Source organism: Hakea prostrata, chromosome 4 (genome assembly GCF_041222555.1).
Source record: "Hakea prostrata isolate BN-2017 chromosome 4, UWA_Hpros_2, whole genome shotgun sequence".
NCBI classification, from domain to species: domain Eukaryota; kingdom Viridiplantae; phylum Streptophyta; class Magnoliopsida; order Proteales; family Proteaceae; genus Hakea; species Hakea prostrata.
Window position 1 is genome coordinate 6429527 of NC_142603.1, and position 25153 is coordinate 6454679.

Sequence of the window (25153 nt, forward strand, 5' to 3'; positions counted from 1 at the left end):
CGTCAAGCCTATTTTTATCTGAGAATTGCGTGCAGCTTGCGAAGCACCCGATCTCCGTGGTTATGGTGTACATACTTTCAAATCGTCGGCGATCTCACATCCAAGCAAGAAAGAGAGAAAGGGAAAGAGAGAAAGGGAAAGATACCGAACGAACTGAACATCTCGCCGCCGAGATCTCGGCAACAGTGTTCAAATCAAACAACGGCATCGTTCCTTGGTTGCAATTGGATACAAAATCACCCACCGACCCCTGTTAAATAAACGGTAAGGATACATATGTAAATATAACTTTTTCTTTTTACATTTAAATATATGATATTTTACAATTTTACAACAAAACCCTTGTTCTACCAATCAAATCAAACCTCTTGCAATCTTGGCCTCATGGAATAATTTCCATATTGGACCACCCCTAAAACCCATCCAAGCTCAAACAGTGCACTGATCCGGTAATTGTTTGGTTTAGATGGTGCTTTTCTTTGTTGGCTTACCTAATTTGATGGAAAAGTTGGCCCATATAGTCCACCAAAATTCTTTCATATTCAAGGTGTAGTCTATGATGTAAATGGATAACCGAAATCAGAATCTATATCTGTTTTGGAAAATTTTGAATTCTCCCAATAATTAATTGGATGTGGATGTTAATGATTCCATGATTGAATTACTTTTTTATTTTTAGAATTTTATAAATTAATTTATATGATTACAATTTTAGATTTTTTTTTGGTAAACAACTCTTCATTTACTAACACAAGAAAACACAAACCCAAATAAACGAAAAATATAGACACAAAGGAAAGGAAAAATACATCAGAAAGCATGAAAACACAAGGATCGAACCGATCCAAGGAGTGAAAATTGATCAATCAGTCGAACATGCTATAGACAGGGTCATCCAAGCTAAGGGGTGGGTCAAGCCCAATATACCCTTAGAAAGAAAGCTACAATAAATACAGTACTAAATAAGCACCAACACCTACATAGGGGGACAAAATACACGCCTCAGGGGCGGACATACAACACGCCTTGAGGGCGGACCACACAACTCGTTTTGTTGTTGCGGTGGTAGCATCAAAAGTGCGGAGAAGGTTCAGACTTGCCATCCGGCCTGTCGTAGAGACGTTCCTATCAAGCTTGCCGCAGAAGACTTATATTTTTCAGATCTAAGATCTGGAGGTGTTTTGTGGTATGCACCAATGATCGCTGCAACCTGCAGAAAAGTTATTTGTTATTTGATAATGGAAAATGGGAGACTAGAAGTGCTGCAACCAGAGGAGAAGAAGGGAGAAGAGAAGTGTGGGAGAGAGGAGATGCTAGGCGATGAGAAAGATCGAGGTGAGCTGACACCTCGCTGCAAACAAATAGATCTAGGAGAGATGAAAGAGCTGGAAGAGGGGAGAAAGATCGGCAAGAAAGAAAACAAACAGATCTAAGGGGAAAACCCCAAACCGGTTAGCGAAACAGAGGGAGGGACGGAGATCAAGATGAGATACGGGAGATGAGAGACAAAGAATTTGATCACCTTATAGTCAACAATTATATTTAAATACATTCCAGTTAATAAAGACGAAAACTTAGGGAAAAGTTTGTAATCAACATTGTGATGAAGACTTTGGAAGAAAGGGGAAAATGGGATTGTAGGTCTATGATTTCATTATAAGTTTTATAAATTTTATATACCGGGTGTTTGTTTGCTAGAATAAAATAAGATGGACGAAAAGATATGAAAAAGTGTACATTTATAATGATTCTAAAAGCTCTTTTTACATTGGTTAATCGAAATATAAAATACGAATTACTTATATTTAAGAATCTATATATGTATTAATGTATCACTTAACTTTTCTCACCTTTTACCAAAAATTAAAAAATTAAAAAATTAAAAAATTTCTCACCCACGTTTAAAAGAAGTACTAATTCTATAAAATTTTGTGGATCTTAAATAAGCTTGTGGGGTTTATATATTACATATTTTACCTTACTACTCTACTCCTTCCTTTCCTTTCTTCTGCAAACCAATCTGAGTCATTAGAAATTTAGAATCAGTATGGTCTACCTAATAATATCTCAAAACCCATTAGGCCCTCCTGGGAGGTTTTCGAAGCCAAACCCCTGCACTGTTGGTCAGCTAAAGTTCAAACAACGCGGATAGCGATCTCCATCTCTTCTACTACATTAATGAACCATCCAAGATGATATCTGGCAACAATAGGAAATTGCTAGATCAGGTAGAATGTCGACACACATTGACCCAAGAAGTGGCTTCTGCAACTCCAACTCCATCTTCTACAGCAAAAGGAAACCAACGCCCTTACCTTGCAATGACTTCTTGGATGTAACCACCTTCATCTCCTCCTGTCCCCATAATGGCAACATCGCCTTCATCGACGCCACCACCGGCCGCCACCTTACCTTCCCACAGGTCTGGCGTGCGGTGGATTCCGTCGCTTCCTGCTTATCCCAAATGGGCATACGAAAGGGCCAGGTGGTCCTCCTCCTCTCCCCCAACTCCATTTTCTTCCCCATAGTTTGTCTCTCCGTCATGTCCATCGGCGCCGTCATCACGACCTCCAACCCTCTCAACACCCCTCAAGAAATCCACAAACAAATTGCCGATTCCAAACCAGTCCTCGCCTTCACCACCCAGTCCCTCCTCCCTAAACTTTCCGGCATGGGTATTCCGGTCGTTCTAATGGGACAACACAACGACCTCATCACCTCCTCCAAGCAGACTAACGTCGTCTCTTCTTCTCTGGAGGAAATGATGAAAGCAGAGCCGAGTCCGAGTGGACTCGTTAAAGAACGAGTCAGTCAGGACGACACGGCTACGCTACTCTACTCGTCCGGCACAACCGGAGCCAGCAAAGGCGTTGTGTCGTCGCACCGGAACCTCATCGTGATGGTTCAGACGCTCGGGAGCGATTTCGTCACGTTGGGAGCGAACACGTTCCTCTGCACTTTACCCATGTTCCACATCTACGGTTTAGGTGTCTTCGCCACGGCGCTGCCGGCCTTGGGAGCGACGGTCGTGATTCTCCCCAAATTCGATTTTGATGAGATGCTATCTGCGATCGACAAGTATGGGGTGAACTACTTGCCGCTGGTGCCACCCATAGTGGTGGCGCTGGTCAACCAAGCGGAGAAGGTGAAAGCCAAGTACGACTTGAGTACGCTACAGTGGATATTATCTGGTGGAGCTCCGTTAAGTAAGGAAGTAATCGAGAGTTTCTCGGAGAAGTATCCAACGGTCACGATTCTGCAAGGTTATGCGATGACGGAGACAACAGGGCTTGGAGCGTCCATGTTAACGGTAGAAGAGAGCCAGCGATACGGCACGGCTGGGCTCTTGACGGCCAGCATGGAAGCCAAAATCGTTGACCCGGAAACCGGAGAGGCCGTCTCAGTGAATCGGACCGGCGAGATATGGCTTCGAGGGCCCTCCGTCATGAAAGGTAAACCCTAATTTAGAATTTAAAATAATAATTATAATAATTGGTGCAATAGAGACAAGAGTCACAAGACACCATGATGCTGTCCGTGTCGGTTGGTGCTAATTATTGAATCCCTCTTATTGGAATACTATTAATTAATCCAACGAAGCCTGGTTTTGGTCTAATTAACAATTATTGAATGATACATGTAGCGTATTCAGTAGAGAATTTTGTGTGTGTTAATTTCAAGGTTATTTCAACAACCCAAACGCCACAGCAATGACATTAGACAAGGAGGGATGGTTAAGGACAGGGGACATATGTTTCATCGACGATGAAGGATACATATTCGTGGTGGATAGGTTGAAGGAGCTCATCAAATATAAGGGTTATCAGGTCGGTGGTCATGGCATAAATTAGTAATTATTAGGTACTAATTACATGCAAATTAAGTCAATCTCGCTAGCTAGCTAACATAGTAATTAATGTCTAATAATCGGTGCAGGTCCCTCCATCAGAACTAGAGGCAATATTACTAACACACCCAGAGATCGCTGATGCTGCTGTCATACCGTAAATCTTTATATATGTTTCTTAAATTGTTTTGGGTTTCATCTGTTTCAGTAATAACAGTAGACAAGAATAATTATGTTTCTCAAATTGGTGATTACTCTCAGGTTTCCAGACAAGGTAGTGGGGCAATATCCCATGGCATATGTGGTGAGAAGGGCAGGAAGCAATCTGTCTGCGAGTAGTGTTATGGACTTTGTTTCAGCCCAGGTGAGAAATTAATGTTTACTTACTTATGAAAAATAAATTCAAGGATTTGGTGTTGCGACAGTTAGAATTTTTTATTTATTAATTCTAATCTTAAAATTACAGAATATATTTTTGTAAGTTATGAATTAATACTGATGCACATGTACCACGTGTCTACGACTCATGCATGCATGCAGGTGGCTTCGTATAAAAGAATTCGTAGAGTGGCATTTGTGAGTGTCATTCCCAAGAACCCATCTGGCAAGATTCTCAGAAAGGATCTAATGAAGCTTGCAAATTCAAATCTATGAAAATTAATTGATTAATTTGCCACTGTACTCTGCAATGGAACACTTCCAACATTCCGGCATAATATTTTATAAAGCAAGAAAAAAAAATGCATCAAATCACTCAACATAAGAGTCTTTTATAGGCAATTATGCAGTTTTAAGGATTTCTATTTGGTTTGTGTAATCCAGTTCAATATGTTAATTGAATTTTGAATATAGTATTGATTGTAATAGATGAAAATTAAGGGCTTTTTTTTGGTGTTAATTCTCATTTTCTATTTTGCTCTAGTCGTGAAGGTTTGCTTAGTCATCTACTCGTGTATATATATATTTTTGTTGTTCCATTGGCCTAAAATGAAGGTGTTGTCATTGTTGGCAACTTAAATGGGCTTTGATATGGTACAGCAACACACAAAAAGGTTCCGAGAGAAATAATCAAATTCAAACTCTGAGTCCAGTTTTGATCAACCTCTTCATCGGATGGTCATCCAGTGTCCGATTGAGCTGATTTTTGGAGGAGACCTTCACGACTTCTTGATCTTCAAATCCAACGGTGGGATTGTTCATTGGAGATCTCGAAGTTTGTCCGATTTGTACGTTAAAACACTCCTTGTTTAAGTTAGGAACTCTAAGTTTGATTCAAACTCTGAGTTAAATTAATCTATAAAAGGAGAGCAAACTCCAGCAAAAGAGGAAGGATGTTTTGAGGAGCTTGGGAAGAGCATGGAGGTCGAACCAGAAGACGTTGGTTGGCTTTGGAGATCTGAAGCTTGGGAATAAGAAGTCTTTTGTTTTGCTGAACAAGAAAGAAAGTGAAAGAGAAGGAAGAAGAAGCAGCAAAAGAAAAGGAGGGAACATGGTTGTATGGTTTTTTTAAAGAGAGAAAATTGAAAAAGATTGAAAAGAAAAAAAAAAAAAAAAAAAAAAAAGAAGAAGAGAGTTGGAGAAAAAGAGAAACAAGTATTGTTACCATGCATCTTACACAAGTTGAGGTAACCCGTATTCATAAGTTATTGTCTATTATTTTCTAGGTTATGTTTAATGATGAAGAACCTAGATCATGAATGTAATTTGGGGAACTTGAATTATTGGTTTACATTGTGACCTAGCAAGTTGGAGCTTGTCTAGGGGGTTGGGGTTGGTGCCCTTGTTTGAATTGCATTTTAGACTATAGCAAGGATTGGTGTTCTGGACTGTTTTCAAAATATCTGGGTGTTTGAGGTGTGGAGTATATATGAAACCCTAGGTAGGGTATTACTCCGTGGATGTAGGCAATTTGGCCGAACCACGTAAACTCTGGTGCATTGCGTTTTTTGTTTATTTTTCTTTGTTGTACATATTGGAGTGTCTTGATTGCAGAGTGGTGGTATACTGTCTGGTAGACCTAGCCACATTGTGGTGTGTGGTGGACGTGTCCTTGTGCAGTTGATAGCTACGAGTGGTACACTGTCTGGTAGACCCAGCCACATTGTGGTAAATTTTTGAAGACACTGATTCACCCCCCCTCTCAGTGTCAATCTGGGAATAACAATTTTAAATATATATTTGGTATTCATTTTAAATTCTATTTTTGGTTAAATGAATAGAAAAATCTCTAAAATTCATAATACAAATTATTGTGTATTATAGATTGTGTTTTATTTTGCAAATCAGCTAAGACCTAAATACAGATAATGAAATACGAGAAAAGAATCTGATAGCTGTGTTAACTATCTTTGATTAGATGGGTTAGAAACTGAGATTAATACAATGACTAGAATTGACAAAAGGGTTAAAGAACTGCTGGATGGTTCTTAGTAATTTTGTACGTAATATATCACTTGGTATCAACGCTTGTATTGATCATATGAGATGAGGTTGGCGCCGCGCTCCCATCAAACGCTCACTTCCTTTCTTTGCTCTTTTTTTTGGTCCCACACTCCCTTTGGCAATCTTCACTTTTCGTCTTCTCACTTTTTCAACTCTCTTTCCCCCTCTCCTGCTCCTTCTTTTCTTCCTCCTCCTTTTTTTTCCCTCTCTTCCCTTCTTTCTCTCTTTTGTTTTTCTGGAGGCCAACTCTTATCTTATCCAGGGTTCTTCTTACCACCATTGCCGCCATGCCCAATCACTTTATGTCTTGTTTTCAATTCCGCGCGGTATTAAGACTTGGAAAAGGGATGCATCATTTTTTGGTCCAATGGAGCGAACAAGATGTTCATACGGATTGGAAATCTATCCCATCCCAGGCTCATGGGGGTCTTAACATCCGCATCTACAGCTTCAACCCGGCTCTTCCACTCGGAAGGCATGGGAATTACTTATCAATCCCGACTCCTTATGGGGTCGCTATGACACACGTCGAATATCACATTTCCTGGATGTACCCTCACATCCCGTTCTTGGGGTTGGCGATCCATTTTGAAAGGCCGAGATCTTCTCAACGGGCATACTTAGCAAATTGGTCGGAGATCAACCACCCTTGGACTTCTAATTGGATACCGATCATCCATTGGACTTGGGTTGTTTTCCATTTCACAAATGGCCCAAACCCGTAGCCAATTCATACATCCCCGTTGAGTTTGGGTCGCGCAACTGTGGATAAAATCCTAAACATTCCATTACCACGAATTCCTACTCCGATCGGTTATATGGCGATGGACTACTTCGGGATGTTTATGTTAATCGGCCTGGGTTAGCTCTCAACTCTCTTAATGTTCGCGTTGGATCCAAATTCAAGGTTTGGCGCAACTGGAGACTTCCTATCCATCCCCGATCAATACATTTCTGTGGATTGTTGCATCAAACGCCCTCGCATCTCGCGGATTTCTTGTCCTACTCGGTCTATTATGTGGATATCATGACTCATCGGTGGACCACTTCTCCGGTTTGTCCTCATTCAAACAAATCGATGATCTTCATTGTTCGAAATGACTATGGGGATTCATTCGCGGTTTCGGCTGGACAGATTAGGGACACAATGCCTATACTCGGCTCATTGGAAATCCTTCCCCCAACGTCTCATCCACGGTGGAACCCGCGCTTTATGATTTGGAAAGTCTTCGTTTTTCCTTAAATATGCATGAGAACATTGCTTAAGCCCAATCTTGCGGTGATCAAATGGAACACTCCCAATTATCCTATTATAAAGATCAATGTTGATGGTCGGTCTTTAAAGAATCTCCGGCGGGGTTTGGAGGAATTGCTCGCGTCCCGCGATGATCTTTGCTTTGGGCGGGCGCGTGTCGTGTTCTTATACTGCGTGGCCATGCGACAGCTGTTTGGGCTAAGTTTTCCTACCGGTGGGATGGAAGTGATAATCGTGCTTTAATTGCTATTCGAAGCATATCCGGAGGTGCCATGGGCTTTTTCCCCTCATTACGCATCTTGTCTCGTTCCCCATCATATATATGGGAGCCTATGGTTGCGGATGCTTTGGCAAAGAAGGTGCTTCAACTCGGAGCCTTTCTCTCTCGCGCCCGCCTCCCCTTGTTGTTTTCGTTGTTTGTGTTTGTCTGGTTGTATCGTGGTTTTTCTCTATAATATGTTTGTTTCCTACCGGATGGGTTTGTTATGGATAAGCCTGAGCTGGTCACTTTATGAATGATGGAATAAAAAGGGAACCCACTTTTCGATTCCAAAAATGGATTTGGTAGTGTGAAGGCCAACATGTATGGAAGGACAGATCAAATGAAAATATATATAAATTCCCAAATATCATTCTGAAATTGCTTACGTATACGATGGAATTCCTCTCTGCTTCCCCATTAACCAGGGGCAACTAGAGTTTCTGAAAAATAATTGCAAACCAGGGCTTCTAATCTCTTTGCAAAAGAAGTGAACCTATACGGCTCCCATCTCTCGGCAACTTACCTTTTAGCTTTTCATTTCCGTGGAACAGCGAAGGAAAAAAGTTCCTTCAATTTTTTTTTCTTCATTTATTTTTGCAAGTCTTTTTTCTTTGTTTAGTTTTGGCATTTGAGGCATTCGTTCTTTTTGAGAAATAAGAGAATGTCTAATTTCTTGTGTTACTAAAAGATGGACAGCTATCCAGCTTTCATAAGAGGTGTTTTTAACACCGTGGTGTTATTATCTTTTCCATCAGCAAATAGAGTTAGGATTGCTTCTGATCACCAAACGAGAAAGGGCTTTGTAAAAAATGGTGATTCTGGTACATTGCCTACAGTTTAAAATGCTTTAATTGCTTCCTAGAAGTCAGTATCTTTGGTTAAACACACAATTCTGGTTAATATGGATACTGACACATGAAGCCACAATATTAGTGGAAATTACTTGGTGGTTAGTTAGTTGCACAATTGCTTGCATGCCATAGTTTCAGTTATTGCCATTTAATAACAAAATGTATCTTTGTGTTTTTCCATGTATATATAATTTTCTCTTTGTTCTAAGTGACGACAATAATTAACAACTTTGTTGATTTCCTGGTCTAGATGGCCTTGTCAAGTGCTGTGTGGTTTGACCTGTTTCCTCACTATAGTTTAGGAGTTTTTTTTTTTTGTAAATCTGCCATGTATTTCTCACAGTTTCTTCTTAATTTATATTTTATATTTCTACCAAAAGAAAAACATATACTTCTAGATCTGCCATCCCAAAAATAAAACGAACTGTATAGATAGATACTAATATACCATTATACACGCTCTCTCTTTTTCTTTTCTTTTTTTTAGGGGGTGGGGTTGTAGAGATTTGGCTAAAATGGATCAGTCGGAACCTGAAAAGTTGATAATCTGTCGCTGTTATGCGCATCTTCAAAAGCCATGTAGGAGTGTCTGTGGGCGACTCAGTTCAGGGAACGACGGAGGGTCTGTGTGCGACTCAGTTCGATAGAACGGCGAATCGAAGAAGATGCACCAGTACAGGAACCGTCTGATATGGAGATTAGCAGTGCCTTCTCTAGGTCTTTAGATATATTTCTCCCGACCAAGGACACAATATATTTCATGAAGGCAGCATCACAAGTCAATATGATTCGTCCTCTTCTTCCTTCAACTCCAAACTCGTCTTCCGCCATTCTGAAGAGCTCTCTGAAGATGTTGTTATTGAGAAACTCCAGAGGCACCTCGAAACGCCTTTCATCTGTAGTGTACACAACGAAAGTTCTCTTCTTGTTGGGTAATGTGATTTTTCTCTTTAAGACGGCGGCCGCTGTCCCAATCCGCCACTTCATTGCCATCTTCATTACAAGACCCCTAGAGTCCATGGTTGTAATTGCTTGATCGAATTCAAGAAATCTGGAGAAAGCAATGAAGGAGGCCGGCTTTGTTTTTGTTTTTATGTTTTGGTAAGAAGGCCGGCTTGTTTATATACTGATAATCACAAGTTTGGCTGTGTTTCGTGTAGTGCTACATGGAAACTCGAAATCATGTGAAGGTAATTAACTTGGCATCTGGACATATTATGGCTTTCAGGTAGTCTGCTATCTTGTCAAGTCACCCAGATGATCTGGTAGTTTGGCAATGCGTCTGTTTCATTTTTCTCAGCCATGCAATGAAACCTTATGTCCATCGGTCTATCCCACTTCATTTTCTGCCACACAATTTACCATGAATGGTTGGGTACTAATCAATGTCTTGAATCCGGTCACCTTTGTGTGGTGATAATTTAGTGACCATTAAGATGCTGTCAGTTGTGGTTATGGTCTAGAGAATTGAGGTTTCATTTAGGTATTATCACAAACAGTTATCTGCTGCATGTACTTTCAGATCAATTACACCTGCAGTCAGCCGTGAGCTAATCACTTAGGTAGATGTCGAGAATCCGGATCTTCTCCCCGTCCATGGCTTCCTGACCCCAAATATCAGTGGGTCCTACTGGTGATTTTTTTTTTGGGGCCCGTGTTCGGGCGCTGATCCGGACTCAGATGTCGATGGGTTACGGCAGCGAATTGAGGTTGCATTTTTTCAAAAAATTTAAAGTATTTAACACAAGCTGATTTGATAGTGAGTTAAAACGTATCAACCCATGTGAACAGACTGCCTAAAATGTAAGTTTTTTTCCCCCAAGCTTGGGTACCAAACCAGAGCCGTGCAACAAATTTGTGTCCCTAACTATGTTTTTCTTATTTCCTTGGGAGAAAGCAGGTATCTTCCCAGCATTGTATTTGCGGGATATTCCAACTTTAAGAAGTATCTGATCTATTCAAGAAAGAGACCTTCGATCCATTCCCTCACCATGAAAAGCACCAGGGAAGTTCGGCAAGTTGATGATGAAGTGGCGAAGACGTACCATGCATTTTGTTGTTACTGCTAAACCAGACAAGTGGGGGATCTTGCTGCGTCCAGATCCTCTGCCCCCAACCTACCTGTGTTCCATGCTCACATGAGATGTGGACCCACAGACACAGGTTACGCCGGGCAGTGTGGGAGCATAGGGGCACGAACAGGATGAGGGTAGAGGATCTGTTCGCAGATCTTGCTTGTGTTATGCGTATGACGTAGTGGTACGTTACTTGTGGTGTCCACCGTTAGATGCATACCTTGTGGATTTGATTAAAGGAAGACAAGACAAGTTGATGGTGCTGTGGCAGAGATCATTTTGTTGTTTTTATGCTAAACAATACAACCGGGATTTTTTGGCGACCAGATCCTTTGCCCCCAACCTTCCGGAGACCCATGCTCTCACACCCACATGAGGTGTGGGACCCCCAATGGTGGTGTTTTATCCAGAAGGACTCCATTATTTTTTGGCTTCTATCATTCAAGGCTAAATCACGAACTGCCATGGCTTCTGGATCCATATGACAACCACGACTTTAACATCCAAGTTTATGAACGAGTTTCTATGTTGGGAATGTTGCCAATATCTTTATTTTTAAAAATTTTTGGATTTGAGGTTCATCCGGGGCATCTTATGCGCACTTCAACTATATCTTCAAAGGAGCTTTATATAATTAATATAGGCGGAGCTTTGCCTATGACCCCAAGATAATTCGAACTCAAATCTCCTATGTAGAAGCATTGGTCTATTGTCAACTGAGCCACCCCTCAAGGTTGCTTAATACCTTTATTCCATTTAATACTATTGAAGGAATGAAGTCTCTTTTTAGTTAACTTGCCAACAAATTGAAGCGATATGTTCTGGCTCTCTGTTCACTCTTTTTCTTCTTTTGTTATTCAGTTACCATTTTTATGGAGTGGACAGCTTTCAAAAGTGAAGGAAAGAGATTCTCAATTTGAGGCACGCTTCATTGTTTTTCAGCCCCCTTTCTTTTATATATATTTTTTTGGTAAAACTCTTTCTTATATTCTTAGTGAACGTGTAGTATAACATACACCCAGGCCATATGTATCATAAGGCAGTATCACGAGGTGTTGGCAAAGCTACCACATTAAAAAGAAGAAAAAAAAACTCTGAACACACCACTTATTTTTGTTTTTTTTCAGTTCTTTTACTAATTTGAAAATTGCCACGTCTTATTCTGGGGGTAATAATATATATTTTTTTAAATTTGTAAGGGAGGCACAGAGCTTGGGCTGAAATTTTACCGAAATACTATCTATATGCTTCAGTGCACATTCTTCTTCACATGAAGAGAAAGAATTGAAGATTTTCAACTTAGGATTTTGAATGAGAGTTCGTAATGTAGGTAGGATATTTTGGAAGATATTCATTATATTCTTTCACTATTATATGGTTTCAACTTTACTCATGAACAAAGTATATTTGATGTGTGAACTACATTAGATCTCTTTGTTTCTATATTTGTTCATTTTCTTGATATTTGTTCTGACATATTATTTACAAATTAAGAGCAGTATTTGTATGGTAAGAGATGGTTAAGATGTAGTCATAGGGATCATGCTCTTAAATAATATAATTTTTAATTAATAATATTCAATATTTAAAATAAAAATTAATAAACAACAGGGAAGTAAACTTGCCCTTTAATTTCTAAGGACAAGAACCTATAAGATTACACACTAAAGCATCATATGCATGCGTTCTATTCTTGGACAGATTTTTTTATTTTCCTCACTAGCAAATAAATAAAGAAAACAAAAGAGCCTGTTTGGGGATTTGGCTCTTGCACCAAATTCAATATTGAGCAAAATAACCATCCTACCCCATGAAAAATAGAAAATTTCTGCCCCTTATTAATGCATTCATGCTTTCATTGGTCATCAAACTGAAGCATATAGGAGCCACATTTTTCCACGTTGAAAATTTCATGTAATAGCGCATGTTTATTTTGTTTTTATTTTCTAATTTTTTAAAATCTCTTATACTCGGAGAGACTTGTTGCATTTTATTAATATATAAACAACAATAACAAGTCTTATTCCAATTAAGTAGAGTCTGCTCTACAAATTAATGTTCCTATCTTCCAATTAATCAACTTTATTTGAAAACATATACTTCATATCTACTATGCATATCCTTACATTAGTGAAAATTATTATACTTGAGGAGTTTTATTTGCAGGAGAATCACTCACTTGTGAAGGAGCTGATTCAATATGAAGAAACATGAAAATTAAGAAATGCTGAAGTGCATGGAGAATCAGTCTCACATACACCACCATGTACACTAGTATATATTTTTATATTAATTATCATCATCATCTTTTAATCAACTTCATGGCAGAGCCCGTAGGCATTTGGAATTGTTCAGTTAGACCAAGATGTGCCATGAGAAGCCAGACATGAGTGAGAAGTTCTCCACCTTGTCCGAGTTGTTGAGCATGATCTGGTCCTTTGGACTGCACGGCAGCATATGATAGCAATTCCACCCACACCAGACCGATTGTCTCCCACATATGATCAATATCCATCAACTTTTGTGCGAGCAGGCATGCCTCAAACAATACTGACTTGCTTACTGGTCCTTTCACTGCGACAGGTGGAATTTCTGTTTCCACTTCCAGAATAGATTTACAGGCCTTTTTGGCGTCCAAGGGCACTTTTCTGTGCTTCTCTCTTAAGAACCTCATGGCTTCTTCTTGAGTATCTAGAGACCTGACCTCACCTATCCCCTCCGGCAGCATATAAGGACACACAACCAGGAGATACACCATATAATCTGATAAACGCTTGCAGATTTCTTTAAATGGCTGATCTGAACTTTTACAGTCAGAATTATAGCAAAGCTCAGTAGCAATGTGCCAAACAAGAAGACTTTGATCAAATTCTACTTCATCAATATTTCGTCGAATCAGTTGACCAATTTCAGAGTTGTCTTGAAGTAACAACCGACCACTTGATCTACTCCTGCAAATTTCTTTTGCTGTCTTCAAATCTGTGGCCCTCTCTGCTTTGCTGTGGAGCTGTGTAAAGATGAATTGCATCAACTTATCATCAACCTCCGCATACTCTGTATACCAATACCTTTTTAGCTTTTTGTTGATGCGCAAAAACTCCGTCTCCAACGAACCAAGCCATGTAGTATCTTTGAGCCAAACGCTTAAAAGATTGTATTGCGCAATGTAATTAGACCACCTTTTCTTCTCGTTCCGGCTTTTCAGCGACTTTGTGAAAGGCCATCATGTAAGCAGGCGATGCTTACTCAGCCAGAGGAACGCCGAATCCGATAAAATCAGAATCACGAGGGCATAACTCTCAAGGAAGATGGCAAAAACGAGCAATAGGTACGTTATGGATACATCCGGATCTGGATCCGGATCCGCCCCCGCCAGTAATCGATGCCCAACCTTGTCAACCTTCGCCAAGAACAGAACGAACACAAAGATGGTAAAGGAGAAGCTAGCTGATCTTAGAAAGCAACCTATCTTGGAATAAACCGCAGAGGCCTTAGTGTAAAGCTCATCAAACATGAATCCAAGCTCAATGTCGACTATTTGGAAAGCTTGCTTATATGGTAAGTGCAGGAAGAATGATCTGCTTTCTTCCCAGTCCTCGTGGCTGAGAATGAGAAATGCGAATAGGCGCTTGAATATCTGAAAGAAGTAATCCGCTCTAATCAAAACCTGAGCATCATCAAGACCAACACCATCACTATCATCGCTACCGTCGCTCTTGCGTTGATTGGGTTCTACTGTGGCTTGTTCATCTTCAACTCCTCCTACGATCACCAGAAACCCTTCCTCCTTGAATGAATTGTACTCTTCCATGAACTTGGCATAATTTGGGCCAGGATCAGGTTTACCAAGCATAGAATCTCTGAGTTGCTCCTTGCTTGCCGATCTAAGAGACCAGGTTCTCTCCCCATACTTGATTAGTGCAGGAACATACATCAGAACGGAAAGAATCATAACCACAGAACCAGTCCAGGACTTCATGGTGACATAAGCCGCAATGCTGCCTTGGACAATGAGTCCAAACAAATGCCTTGACCATAGGTTATTATCTTCTAAGGAGTAGGCCGTGATGGTGTCTGGACCTCCTAGGTGCAATAGAAGAAATGGTGCCCAGAAGGCTATCAGTTCATCAGCTTTAGGTTCCTCTATGCTGTGGGAGATGAGGCTCAGGGCAACAGCTGCAATCCAGTCTGCCAACAAGTATGCTGTCCATATGATGACCTGGTTCCCTTTTTTGCTTACGTGTCTTCTACGCTCGCCCAACAAAATGAGAAGGATCTGTAAGGAGAGACTCGCTACAACCACCACCCGGAGTTCACATACGTTCCAGACCCTCTGAGCTTCTCTTTTGATGCTTCCAAACAATAAATCGCCCACCTTTACGAAGAACCGCATGGTGCATGACAACTGAATTTAAAAATACGTTTTCGATTTATAAGGTTGCAAGTAAAACAACATTAAGCTTAAGACACATTAAACGGATTAAATAAAAGAATGTAAGTGTTGGATGGTTCCTTCCAAAAATCATTCTGCGAAAACAAACGAATAGATATATTGAAAGAAAGAAAGAAAGCAAGACGAATGCATGCATGTATGCGTACCAGCGTATGTGAGGTAAAATAGAGAATCATACTTACTAGTATACAGCCTTCGTGATTGAGTCCCTCAGTTTGAGGATACGTAAATAAAACCTAAGATTGACAGAAAAAGATGCTTGAACCCGCCATTGGCAACAAATCCAACTTCTTGCTTATGATCATAGAGATGTGCAAGGTTTATTGTGGCCGGAACAGTTACAAATTTTCATATAATTTGCTTCTGAAATATGTAAAGAATAATACTTTTGTTTTTCCTGATGAAAGTAAAGAATACCTGAATAGTAAAAAGCGACAAGGATTATTTTATCCAGTAACTTTGGTTGTCCCTTAATCAAGCATATATATAAAAGAAAAAGTTTGATCTATTTGTCTTTCAATGGTGCTTCTTCTTTTTTCTCAGATTAGGGTGGCAGATTTTCTTTGTTCTTTCTTTCCTTTTTCCTTTTGCTTGTCTTCTTGTTAGTCTTCCTCTGAGCTGGTAGATGGCGAAAGATATGTTTGGTGGGTCTCCCTCCGGTGTCGGCGCGGGCTCCTCCTTTTCGTGTGAACTCTTTGTTGGTGGGTTGAGCTGCGCCCCGCTTTCCCCTGGCGCCTCCCCCTCCTCCTCCTCTGTTGGGCTGACCCTGTGTTCTGGGCGGCCTGTGTGGGGTGGGGTGGGGGGGCTGTTTGGGACTCGGTTTTGGCTGCTTCTGCGGCTGTTCTTCCCCCCCCCTGTCTCCTTGGGGGTGGGGGGGGTGTCTTTTGGTGCACCTTCTTTGGGCTGGCCGGTTTTGGTTCTTTCCCTTCTTTGAGGCATGCAAATGGTCTTGGTTTTGTCACTTTTCTTGTGCTTTCCTTGTCTTTCTCGGGCTGAATGTGTACTTGTGGTCGGTCTGGGCTGTGGGCTTTGGTGGTTTTGGGGGGGGCTTGGTGATTTTTTCTTCTTCTTCTTCTTTTTTTTTTTTTTTTGCGGCTTGGTGGGGTTGTGGTGCACTTGGTGGTTGTGGCTTTTTTTCTTTCTTTCGGGTGTGTGGTGGGGGCTTCTGGGGTGGGCTCCGCTCCGGATTTGGTGTGCTTTTGCGCCCGGGGGAGAGGACCTCCGATCTGCTGAGGGGGGGGGGGTTAGGAATTTCCCAAGAAAACCTTCCAGATCCAATTCAAGATGGAAAATATAGGTGAGTGGTGATCCCTCAGGTAGAGTATGAGATGCAACATAACTATAGTTAGTTCAGGCTTGCTCTGATTGTTAGGTTTGATTTCTAGAAAACCACCATGGATGAGGTGCGAAAGGAATTGAAAGCAAGGAAAGTGGGGCTGCAATCGGCTTACGTTCCATAGGAAAGGGGTTTGTAATTTTCCAATTTGGTTCTAAGGGCGATAAGGTTGATGTTTGGAGACATGGCCCATGTTGGATTGGTTCGCAATTGGTGTGGTTTCAAAAATTGAGGCCAAACTTTAATATAATGATGACCAACCCTTCTATGGAATTTTTTTTGGACGTGTTTCCTGGAGTTGCCATTAGACTATTTTCAATTGTGAATGCAGGTCATCCTGTTGCTTTGGACAATAGAACGAAGCAGAGAATGTTTGGTAACTTTGCCCGTATTCTGGTGGAAGTAGACAAGGAATCGAGGCAAGCGAATGAGGTTCAAGTTGGGTGAAGTGAACCTGGATTAGGGTAGGTCTTCAGTTCTAACCAAAGTGTAGTGTATCAGGATGCGGAGAAAATGTGTAGGTGATTTGGTCACTTGGTAGCCTAGTGTACCTTCAGAAAATCCTGACCTTCTATGGTGGTGGAGCTACAAGTGACGGGGAATAAGACCCTTGATAGAGCTCCGGTGCAAGATGTGTTGGCTGGCATGGATAGGGAGGAGTCCACTTCAAGCAAAACTCTCATAAATTTGATAAGAAAATTTGGTGGAAGCTCCAATCTTTTCTCAATCCTTTGATGCTCAATAGCCGTCAGATGTATCTGGGTCCCACGAGGAAGAGATGGATGATGAAATGGATTCTAAAGTTTTAAATTTTGAAAATTCAAAAAAGGATGGAGTGGTAGCCACGGTTCATCCTGGCCAACTTGTGTGCACCTTGAATACAACCTCAGAGGGAGTTTTGTGTCCACAAGGGTCGATTCCATGACCTCTCCATTAAGAAATATGAATCTTACCACTCTACCAACCTTGCATTGATATGAAGATGTTCTTTTAGAATAGGGATAATTACTATTGCCCCACTATAGTTTGATTTTATTACTAATAAAACCCTGTTCTTTATGAAATTACTATTGCCCCCTTCCTTATAACGGTGTTAAGTAGCCATTAAGTTTGAATATGTAATGTCTAATTTGCCCTTCATTAAAATTAAGAAATCAATAGACGATGCTACCCCATTATAAAAACCAGATTAAATGCCAATTTTACCCTAAACTTCATATATTTTGAATTAATGAAATGGGCAATATTAAATCCGATTTGGTTTCCCACCTTCACTAAACTTCATTTATTTTGAATTAAAGAAATGGGCAAAATCCAAATCCAATTTGGTTTCCCACCTTCACTAAACTTCATTTATTTTGAAAATATTTTAGGTGATATTCAGTTTCCAATTTGAGTTGAATTCGATTTTCCTTCCTCTTTGGTTTCTATTTGAGTTTTATTCAATCATTCTTTTTATATTTGGTGGTTTTTTTTTAAAAATAAAATGGATTATAGTTATTTTTTTGTCCACAATTAATTAAGGGTACTACTGTAACTTTACAAAAGGATAAATAAGTAAAGAGATAAGTATAAGGGTATTTAGGGATTTTTGAGAAAATATAAAGATGCCACATCATTAGTAAATTAACGGACCTTAACGGTAGGGGGCAATAGTAATTATAGACAAAGTTGAAAGTTGGATAAGTAATTTTGAAAAGTACAAGAGATACGGTAATAATAAAATCAAAATACAGGGGGCCAATAGTAATTATCCCTTTAGAATATTATAGAGGTGTGAGGCAGAAAATAGGGATAAATGCTTTGCAAATGTAATTTTTTTTTTCTTTTTCTTTTGTCCTTTTTCCATTCTTAATGCAATTGATCTTTATTTATAGAAAGAGGAATTGTACGGTGTAGGCTTGGATATGAGGGGCCAAAAATATTAAAAACGGTAGAAAAATAAGTTAAAAATGTTGTATTGGCTAATTTGTTAGCTCAAAAGCGGGATAATTTAGTAAAATCAAACCTATTAATCTTGTCCATCCATGTAATTTTGCTAAAAATTGTGTATGTTGCCAACCTAGATAATGGTAACTTCATAAACAAACATATTTTTGGCAAAAACTCATGAGAGAGGAAGGGAACACATGTTTTTTTTTTTTTCCAAAACAAAAAACAACAACTATATTAAACAAAAGAGCAACAACTAAACAAATCCTGGTGGGGTATACCATCATTGTTCATTGTGGAACACATGTCCCTCGTCTAAGGAATTACCTATAGTACATGATTTTTTTTATTTTTTTATTTTTTTATTAAGGATCAAACTTTTATTAAAATATAATTAAAGATCGAAATACACACATAGGAACCATAACACTCATCCTTGCAATAACAGTTGTCCACATACATGTTGATTTCCCCTTGATACATAATTAAAATTCATACCTAGAAGATATCAAAGCACTCATGCACAAATCAAGTTATACATAAGAATGAAGCTAACAATGAAATTTTATAAGGTAAGATTTAGAAGATAAATTTTTTATTTATATTAATTTAATTTTAACCTACATGTTCTTGGTCCAAAGAGAAATGGATGCTGTGATAAAATTCCAGCTAATAACACACGTTTAAGTAAGCCATAACCAGGATGGCACTCGTCAGCAATCTCAAATGTCAGTGTCTTTGTATTCTCAGTTCATTTTCGATTTGCCTCTCGATAGCCACTGTATTTTATTCCCAAACATACCTACATACACAACAGTAGAAGCTTGCGCAGTGACAGACGACTCCACGAGCAATACTTCATTTACACCTGATAGACAAGCAGTTATAAGGAACCAACCAGAAACTCCATTGATAGTAGTGATGAATTGACAAGCAAAACAAAAGGTATGGTTCCTGAACTGAAAGAATAACAAAATTGAGAAATTTGCATGCACTTAACGGTTCAAATTTGAGATATATCTGAAGCAGAACGTACCTTAATACCGGATATCTGAGATAAAACTACTCATGATCTTCTACATCAATCTTCAAATGTTCCATGCTCTGTCGAACTGCTTGCAGGGGGAGATCAAACTTCAAGTTCTTATTGCAGGATTTGATTTTCAATTCTTCAAGCTTTGGCATTGCTCCGTCATTCACAGTCAATTCCTCCAGTTCATCTAGGCTTTCAAGAGTTAGCTTTCGAAGTTCGCTGAACCCTCCCTTTGAGAAAGCCATATGATTTCCTGTGAAGGAATTGGATGACAAGGTAAGGACTTTAAGCTTGGGCAGCAGCTTCTCCAGCTTTGACATTTGGTCTTGATTTAGTTTGGTCCCAGATAAGGTGAGCTGATCGAGGTCTGATTTCAATGCTTCCAGGTCCAATAACTCTTCTAATGACCGTCCCTGCAAATAAAATTGACAAATAAAAATGTCCCGCAGTCCAGAGAGTGAGAAGCAACAAGATTCATGATGACTAATTACAAGGATATGACGATTAAGCATGCAATCCTAGCTAGGTCATCAATTTTAAGCTAAATTAAAATCTACATAAATACCTGAAAGAAGGAAGAACGACTAGCCTCTCTAGTATACAGCTTGACAGAAATTTCAGAAGACTCCGACCATTCCTCTACGATTATAGAGCTCATAGGTAGAACATCTTGACCATGATATTTCTTTGTGAACTCCTCCTCCTTCATGTTAGTTAACGTCAATACACGGCAGGTATTTGGTACCTGTGGATTAATATTCTGCAAATTATGGCAAGATCTGATCTCTAATTCTTCAAGCTCTGGCATGGCTTCACTCTCTACGGTCCAATCCTTTAGGTTAGGCAGCTTCCACATTTTCAAGACTCGAAGCTTTTGGAACGTTCCAGCAGAACAACACATCTTGTTCCCAACAAAACAATCGGAGAACAACCTAAGGAGAATTAGATTGGGTAGTTTCCCCAGCTCTGGCATTGGGTCCACGGTTAGATTGGTGAAAGACAAGGTAAGTGCAGTGAGTCTATTCGATGCCAAATTAAAATTACCAACGATGTTGTCTAACTTTTCTAATCGGCCCTTCAAATACACTCGAGAGAGTTGCTTGTTACAACTGGAGTTCGCCCATAGAAAGCTTAAAGAAGTAGGGGCGACGTCTTGGCGATTGTCTTTTGACGTAAACTTTAAGGTCTGGAGGCATGATAGTTTCCCAATCCACTTAGCCATTTTCGAGCATTTCCGCTGCAGACTAAACTGGCATGTCAATTAATCTCAGTTTTCTAAGATTTGTTAAGTTGACTAAACTCTCCACACGGCTAGAATCATCAACAATTACTCCCGACAACGTTCGAAGGGCAGTCAAGTAAGTCAATTGTTTAACAAGCTCACTTGAGTGCCTCTCATTCAGGTAAAGGTGTTGCAGCTTTTCCATATACCGAATCATAGGGTAATCATAGATCTCGGTATGTTTTGTATCCAGAGTCTGGAGGTTTTGCAGGTCGGCAACTGAGGGAGGTAGTTTATCCAAGTGAGTCCACCTCAACCCAAGGTACCTCAAGTTAAATAGCTCCCCTATTGCCTTAGGTAGCCTAGGTTTATATACACCTTCCAAATCCAGGACCCTAAGAAGCCGCAAATGGTTCTCATCGATGCATTTCCAAAGAAAGTTTCCTACTTCTTGCCCTGGTTTGTATTCTGCTGGATAATTGACGCACCAGAAACAAGAGAGAGTCCGGTAAGGCTTTGATGCAGGAGAAAATAAATGACCATGAATCTGCCGAAAATGGAGCCCTGAGCTGTCATTGTAATCAGCAATTCTATGAACCAATAACCTTGACACTCTACTACTAGCATCATCATCGTAGTCGTCGTCGTCCTCATCATCATCATCATCATCATCATAGTTATCAGCTGCTACTTTTATTAAGATCTGAAGCAGTGGAAGATCAGGAATGCAATATCTCTTGATTATTCCAACAGAGCTGACTTGTGCTGCGTGAATGAAGTTGAGAAATTCCAACTCTTGCAACCACGATTTCATTGCTATTTCATCATCAAGATGAAATTCAGGATTTGTACTGCTCTGCTGCCATGAACTCTGCACACACCATGATAGCATCAACCTCCTGGAGGGGATTTTTGTTCCTCGAGGAAACAAATGCAAGAATTGTTTGACATGTGAAGGTAGGATATCATCAAGATAGGATGACAATTTAAACCAACGGTGGCCGATATGTGTATCCGTGCCATGGAGCACACATAGCCATTCCACTCTGTTTGCACGCTTCGTGGACAAAAGATCTGCCAAGTCCATAATTAGTAGAGGGATTCCTCCACATTTTCCTACCATCTCTTTTCCAAGGGCCTCTAACTCCGATGGCATTGACTGAGAGACAGGAGAGTAGTCGTTGAACTCCTCCTCCTCTAGGTTTTCCTTGCCCAGTTGCCATGGAGCTATGCATAACTTGCTCTTGAACAATTCCCAACTTTCTATTTCGTTCAGTACCTTCAATCGCATTGAGTGTTGGGCCCAAGCGGCAACCTCTGCGTCCCGCGTAGTGATGATAATCCACCTTCCTGCAAGTATTGGGATACTTTGTTGCAGCTTTTCACAAAACTGATGATCACTTAAATCATCAATTACAATTAGATGCCTATCTGACGGCGAAGGTTCCTTGATTTGTTCATCAACGTCACACCAAATCTTATCAAAATCATCTTCCATTGCAGATGCGCAAACCCAAGCATTTTGTTGAAAACCCGAACCCTCATTGCCGATTTTGTTGTAAATTTCCCGTGCTAGCTTTGTCTTTCCGATGCCTTGAATTCCAAGAATTGAGATTACTTGGGGCAGTTTGCGTCGAGATCCAAGGTTTGAGATTTCTTGAGGCAATTGAGAAGCCTCACCGGCCAACAACTTCTTCAGAGAATCTATCCCACAACTCAAACCATTAACAGGACTAAGAGCTTCATCTTCTTTCTTGGGTGAAAGACTAACAGCTTCATTGAATCTAAAAGAAGAACGTATCCAACTCCAATGTCGAGGATAGCATCTTGGTTTCCACATGTTGATCCTTTTTGATAGCCGCTTCATCTTCCCAAGAACATCTTTATGGGCTTTTTTGTGCATCAATTGGGTATAGTTCTTCTTGATTGACTTTGGTATCTGATTGTTCCTCTTATGAATTTTGAGACAAGCTCCAAGTTTTTTGCCATCGAGTCTTCTGTTGCGGGGTGCAGTTGCAAGTATGAAGTCCACTATGGCATTTTCTGCTTTAGTAATGAATCGCTGACACTTCTTCCATCGAAAGGAATTCCCTCCATCTTCATCTCCATATCCATCTCTTAGAAAACTCTTCATTGTAGTCAAAAGTTTGCTGTAGTTTTTGTGTTTGGTGATGGTTTCCAAATAAGACTTTTCTTGATTGATCAACCCCATGAATTCATCGATCGAGTAAAGAACAGTTCTCGCCGTGGTTCTCTCCATCTTTTCCAGTGCAGAGCTTCGAAAGAGGGAAGAGCCAAGAAGGCAAAATCTTGATTTTCTATATGGATCCTTCTTTCACCCAATAGTGAAGCTAAAAGATACGTTTCTTCTACTTATGCCAAAGTGTTTCCAACCAATGTGTTTCACTTTATACCAAATGTCGAACGTGTTTGTTCTAAGTCATTTGTTTCCGTCATCCAAATTTATGTTTTTCTTCTCATAGCTATTCTTTTCTTTTCTTTTCCTTCATCAAAATATTTGCTTTGTTTGTGTTACATCTGATTTGGTAAAACTGGTCTAACCGGGTTAGGCCAAATGGGTCTCTTAGATTTGAGTAAGGAGGAACTAGGGTAGACCCCACTTGGTTGGAAAGTTGGGGTACGCAGGGTACAAGACTCCCTAGATGGCTAGGATTAAAAGTCATAGACAAGTCGACTTACTAAAAAAGAATACAAAATTAAAGTTCTCAAGAAATATAATACTAAATCGAAGATGGAACAATTTTAAGCAAAGTAGGCCACCATCATCTAATAATCATTCTTTCATCCAATGGTGAAGAATGTATGGTAATAGGCAAATAGATACGTTTCTTTTTCTTGTAAAAAAGTGTTTCCAACCACTACATTTTATTTTATCCCAAATGTCGGACATAATTGTTCTAAATCGTTTGTCTCTTTCATCCAAAATTTATGTTCTTCCTATCATAAGTACTCTTTTCTTTCCTTTTCCTTCACCCAAAGTATATGCTTTGTGCATTCAAAGTATGTGCTTATTTATGTTTGTTCTTTTTTCTCTACGAAGAAAGGGTGGTTGCTCTTTTGATTCTTTGTTTTTATTACCATTTCTTTATTCAGGACTTTTCTAAATGATTTGCTTCCTTCATCCAAAATGTATCCTTTTCTTCTTATCATAACTATTCTTTTCTTCATTACTGCCTATTCTTTCCTTTTCTTTTCCTTCATCTCAAGTATATATTTTGTTTGCTCAGTACTTTTTCTTCCTGTTCATTCATTTTTATTTTTTTCCTTTTCTTTTTCTTCTTTTTAATTTTTTTAAGTTTGACCTTAAATTATTCTCTTATTTATGCTTGTTCTTTTTTCTCTATTAAGAAAAAGGTTGTAGGCTACAGCTCTCTTTGATTCTTTTTTTTATTACTGTTTCTTTATTCATGACTTTTCTAAATCATTTGCATTCTTCATCAAAAATATATATTTTTCTTCTTATCATAACTATTCTTTTCAGCATTACCCAAAAAAAACTTTTTCTTTTCTTTTCCTTCATCCAAAGTGGCCAAGTATATGTTCTGTGAGTTCAACTGATCCACATCCTCTGTAATTCATTTCCCTAAAATTTCCTGTAATTTCCTCATAAGATTGTGTCATGTGGCATTTAAGTAATCCAAAGGTTACCCAATAAACTAGAATTTAAATAAAATTCAAATTTATGTGTGTGTTTAAATAAAATTCAAATTTAATTTAAATTGGATAACCATTAGATTGTGCCATGGCACAATCTTATGAGGAAATTATAGAGAATTGTACGAAAATGAATTACAGAGGATGTGAATCCCAGTTCAACACTTGTCTTTCTCTCTCCTCTCTCTTTTTCAAAAAAAAGTTTGATTGTAAATTATTTTTCTCTCCCTCTTGTTATGCTTTTTTTTTTTTTTTTTTTTTTTTTCTCCTTTATTTTCTATTAAGCTAACGGTGGTAGCTCTCTTTGATAAATAAGTACAAAAAGCATTTCCTTAATCGTGCTGCTTTTATTACCAAAAAAAAAAATCGTGCTGCTTTTGTGGTGCTCTTTTTATTATTTTAAGTAAAGAAAGTTTTACTTCAAATTATTTTTTAGGGGTAATTACTATTGCCCCTTTATACTTTAGTTTTATTACTAATCAAACCCCTTTCTTTGTATAATTATTATTGTCCCCTCACTTTTAAAGGTGTTAAGTGGCTGTTATCACCAAATATGAAATATCTATTTTGCCCTTAAAATTAAAAAGTAAAAAATATGGCATTACCTTTATTTATAAAAACTATATTGCATGTCAATTATATCCTTAAAATCTTATATTTTAAAATTAGTTTTGAATTTGGTGGGACCACATACCTATGATTGTTGAAACTTTCACATTCCACCTAAATTTTTCATAATCACTATGATGGAAGTTTTACAAACAAATTAG

General features: G+C 39.2%; 4 protein-coding genes across 4 annotated transcripts; 1 reads left to right on the plus strand and 3 right to left on the minus strand.

Annotated features, from left to right (window-relative positions):
- The first annotated feature begins 1973 nt into the window (after nt 1–1973).
- Nucleotides 1974–4745, plus strand: LOC149017417 (putative CoA ligase CCL5). The gene is made up of 5 exons (XM_089154168.1): nt 1974–3452; nt 3682–3827; nt 3937–4004; nt 4109–4211; nt 4388–4745. Exons 1-5 carry the CDS (start codon nt 2234–2236, stop codon nt 4499–4501), a joined length of 1650 nt encoding a protein of 549 aa, XP_089010294.1. The 5' UTR covers nt 1974–2233; the 3' UTR covers nt 4502–4745.
- Nucleotides 4746–9257: 4512 nt separating this feature from the next.
- On the minus strand, nt 9258–9677 carry LOC149017418 (auxin-responsive protein SAUR64-like). Its single transcript, XM_089152958.1, has one exon. The coding sequence runs from the start codon at nt 9675–9677 to the stop codon at nt 9258–9260; it is 420 nt and encodes a 139-aa protein (XP_089009084.1).
- Nucleotides 9678–13034: 3357 nt separating this feature from the next.
- On the minus strand, nt 13035–15125 carry LOC149017419 (uncharacterized). The gene is made up of 2 exons (XM_089152962.1): nt 13979–15125; nt 13035–13861 (listed from the first exon to the last, which is right to left on the minus strand). The coding sequence occupies exons 1-2, from the start codon at nt 15123–15125 to the stop codon at nt 13035–13037; spliced, it is 1974 nt and encodes a 657-aa protein (XP_089009088.1).
- A 4390-nt stretch (nt 15126–19515) lies between these two features.
- On the minus strand, nt 19516–22842 carry LOC149017420 (disease resistance protein RPM1-like). Its single transcript, XM_089152963.1, is given in 3 exon segments — nt 19516–19899; nt 20052–20747; nt 20749–22842. Coding segments are annotated over 3 exon segments (3174 nt in total).
- Between the last annotated feature and the right edge of the window lie 2311 nt (nt 22843–25153).

What these genes read in the sequence shown, in the direction of transcription:
- LOC149017417 (XM_089154168.1), top strand. Translation starts at nt 2,234, where the DNA reads ATGTCGACACACATTGACCCAAGAAGTGGCTTCTGCAACTCCAACTCC. An exon ending in GCTGATGCTGCTGTCATACC is followed by an intron (nt 4,005 to 4,108) that starts GTAAATCTTTAT and finishes GATTACTCTCAG; the next exon opens with GTTTCCAGACAAGGTAGTGG. An exon ending in TGGACTTTGTTTCAGCCCAG is followed by an intron (nt 4,212 to 4,387) that starts GTGAGAAATTAA and finishes GCATGCATGCAG; the next exon opens with GTGGCTTCGTATAAAAGAAT.
- LOC149017418 (XM_089152958.1), bottom strand. Translation starts at nt 9,677, where the DNA reads ATGGACTCTAGGGGTCTTGTAATGAAGATGGCAATGAAGTGGCGGATT.
- LOC149017419 (XM_089152962.1), bottom strand. Translation starts at nt 15,125, where the DNA reads ATGCGGTTCTTCGTAAAGGTGGGCGATTTATTGTTTGGAAGCATCAAA. An exon ending in TTCGGCGTTCCTCTGGCTGA is followed by an intron (nt 13,862 to 13,978) that starts GTAAGCATCGCC and finishes TTTGGCTCAAAG; the next exon opens with ATACTACATGGCTTGGTTCG.